Below are 1,378 nucleotides of genomic sequence, written 5' to 3'. Positions count from 1 at the left end.
ACCCTGAGAACCATGAAAACCGCCCTGAGAACCATGAGAACCACCCTGAGAACCATGAGAACCACCCTGAGAACCATGAGAACCACCCTGAGAACCATGAGAACCACCCTGAGAAGTTGAGAACCGTGAACACCACCCTGAGAACCATGAGAACCAACCTGAGAACCAAGAGAACCCTGAGAACCACCCTGAGAACCATGAGAACCCTGAGAACCACCCTGAGAACCATGAGAACCCTGAGAACCACCCTGATAACAATAAGAACCATGAGAACCACACTGAGAACCATGAGAACCACCCTGAGAACCCTGTGAACCACCCTGAGAACCATGAGAACCACTCTGAGAACCCTGAGAACCCTGAGAACCATGAGAACCACCCTGATAACCATGAGAACAACGAGAACCACCCTGAGAACCCTGAACACCACCCTTTGAACCATGAGAACCACCCTGCCAACCACTGAGAACCCTGAGAACCACGCACTCGCAGGAGTCCAGCACGAGAACCAGCCTGAGAACCACCCTGAGAACCAGCCTCAGAACCATAGGAACCACCCTGAGAACCATGAGGACCCTGAGAACCACCCTGAGAACTATGAGAACCACGAGAACCGCCCTGAGAACCACCCTGAGAACCACGAGAACCACCCTGAGAACCACGAGAACCGCCCTGAGAACCCTGAGAACCACCCTGAGAACCATGAGAACCACCCTGAGAACCACGAGAACCGCCCTGAGAACCCTGAGAACCACCCTGAGAACCACGAGAACCACCCTGAGAACCACGAGAACCGCCCTGAGAACCCTGAGAACCACCCTGAGAACCATGAGAACCACCCTGAGAACCACGAGAACCGCCCTGAGAACCCTGAGAACCACCCTGAGAACCACGAGAACCACCCTAAGAACCCTGAGAACCACCCTGAGAAGTGAGAACCACGAGAACCACCCTGAGAACCATGAGAACCACCCTGAGAACCACGAGAACCGCCCTGAGAACCCTGAGAACCACCCAGAGAACCCTAAGAACCATGAGAACCACCCTGAGAACCACCCTTTGAACCATGAGAACCATGAGAACCATGAGTACCATGAGAACCACCATGTGAACCCCCCTCAGAACCATGAGAACCCTGAGAACCACGCACTCGCAGAAGTCCAGCACGAGAACCACCCTGAGAACCCTAAGAACCACCCTGAGAACCCTGAGAACCACCCTGAGAACCCTGAGAACCACGCACTCGCAGAAGTCGAGGACGTGGTGCCGCGCCTGCTGCTGGATGAGCTCGAGGTCGAGCTTGTCGCTGATCTGCTGACGCAGGCGCAGCTGATGGGGCAGCGTCAGCTCCAGCAGCTGATCCCGCACCTGCACAGTT

General features: G+C 55.3%; 1 protein-coding gene across 1 annotated transcript in view; it reads right to left on the bottom strand.

Moving 5' to 3' along the window:
- LOC108670340 overlaps positions 1 to 1,378 on the bottom strand; it is a 12,900-nt gene that overhangs the window by 5,730 nt on the left and 5,792 nt on the right. The window contains exons 5-8 of the mRNA XM_018157804.1: positions 1,151 to 1,368; positions 487 to 924; positions 159 to 359; positions 3 to 108 (exon numbers count right to left, since the gene is read on the bottom strand). Coding sequence (XP_018013293.1) covers positions 3 to 108; positions 159 to 359; positions 487 to 924; positions 1,151 to 1,368 — 963 coding nt within the window. The remainder of the gene's footprint in view (positions 1 to 2; positions 109 to 158; positions 360 to 486; positions 925 to 1,150; positions 1,369 to 1,378) is intronic.

Source organism: Hyalella azteca, unplaced genomic scaffold (genome assembly GCF_000764305.2).
Source record: "Hyalella azteca isolate HAZT.00-mixed unplaced genomic scaffold, Hazt_2.0.2 contig13728, whole genome shotgun sequence".
NCBI classification, from domain to species: Eukaryota; Metazoa; Arthropoda; class Malacostraca; order Amphipoda; family Hyalellidae; genus Hyalella; species Hyalella azteca.
Note: the sequence above shows the minus strand (reverse complement) of the source record. Positions and strands in the feature narration are given on the sequence as shown.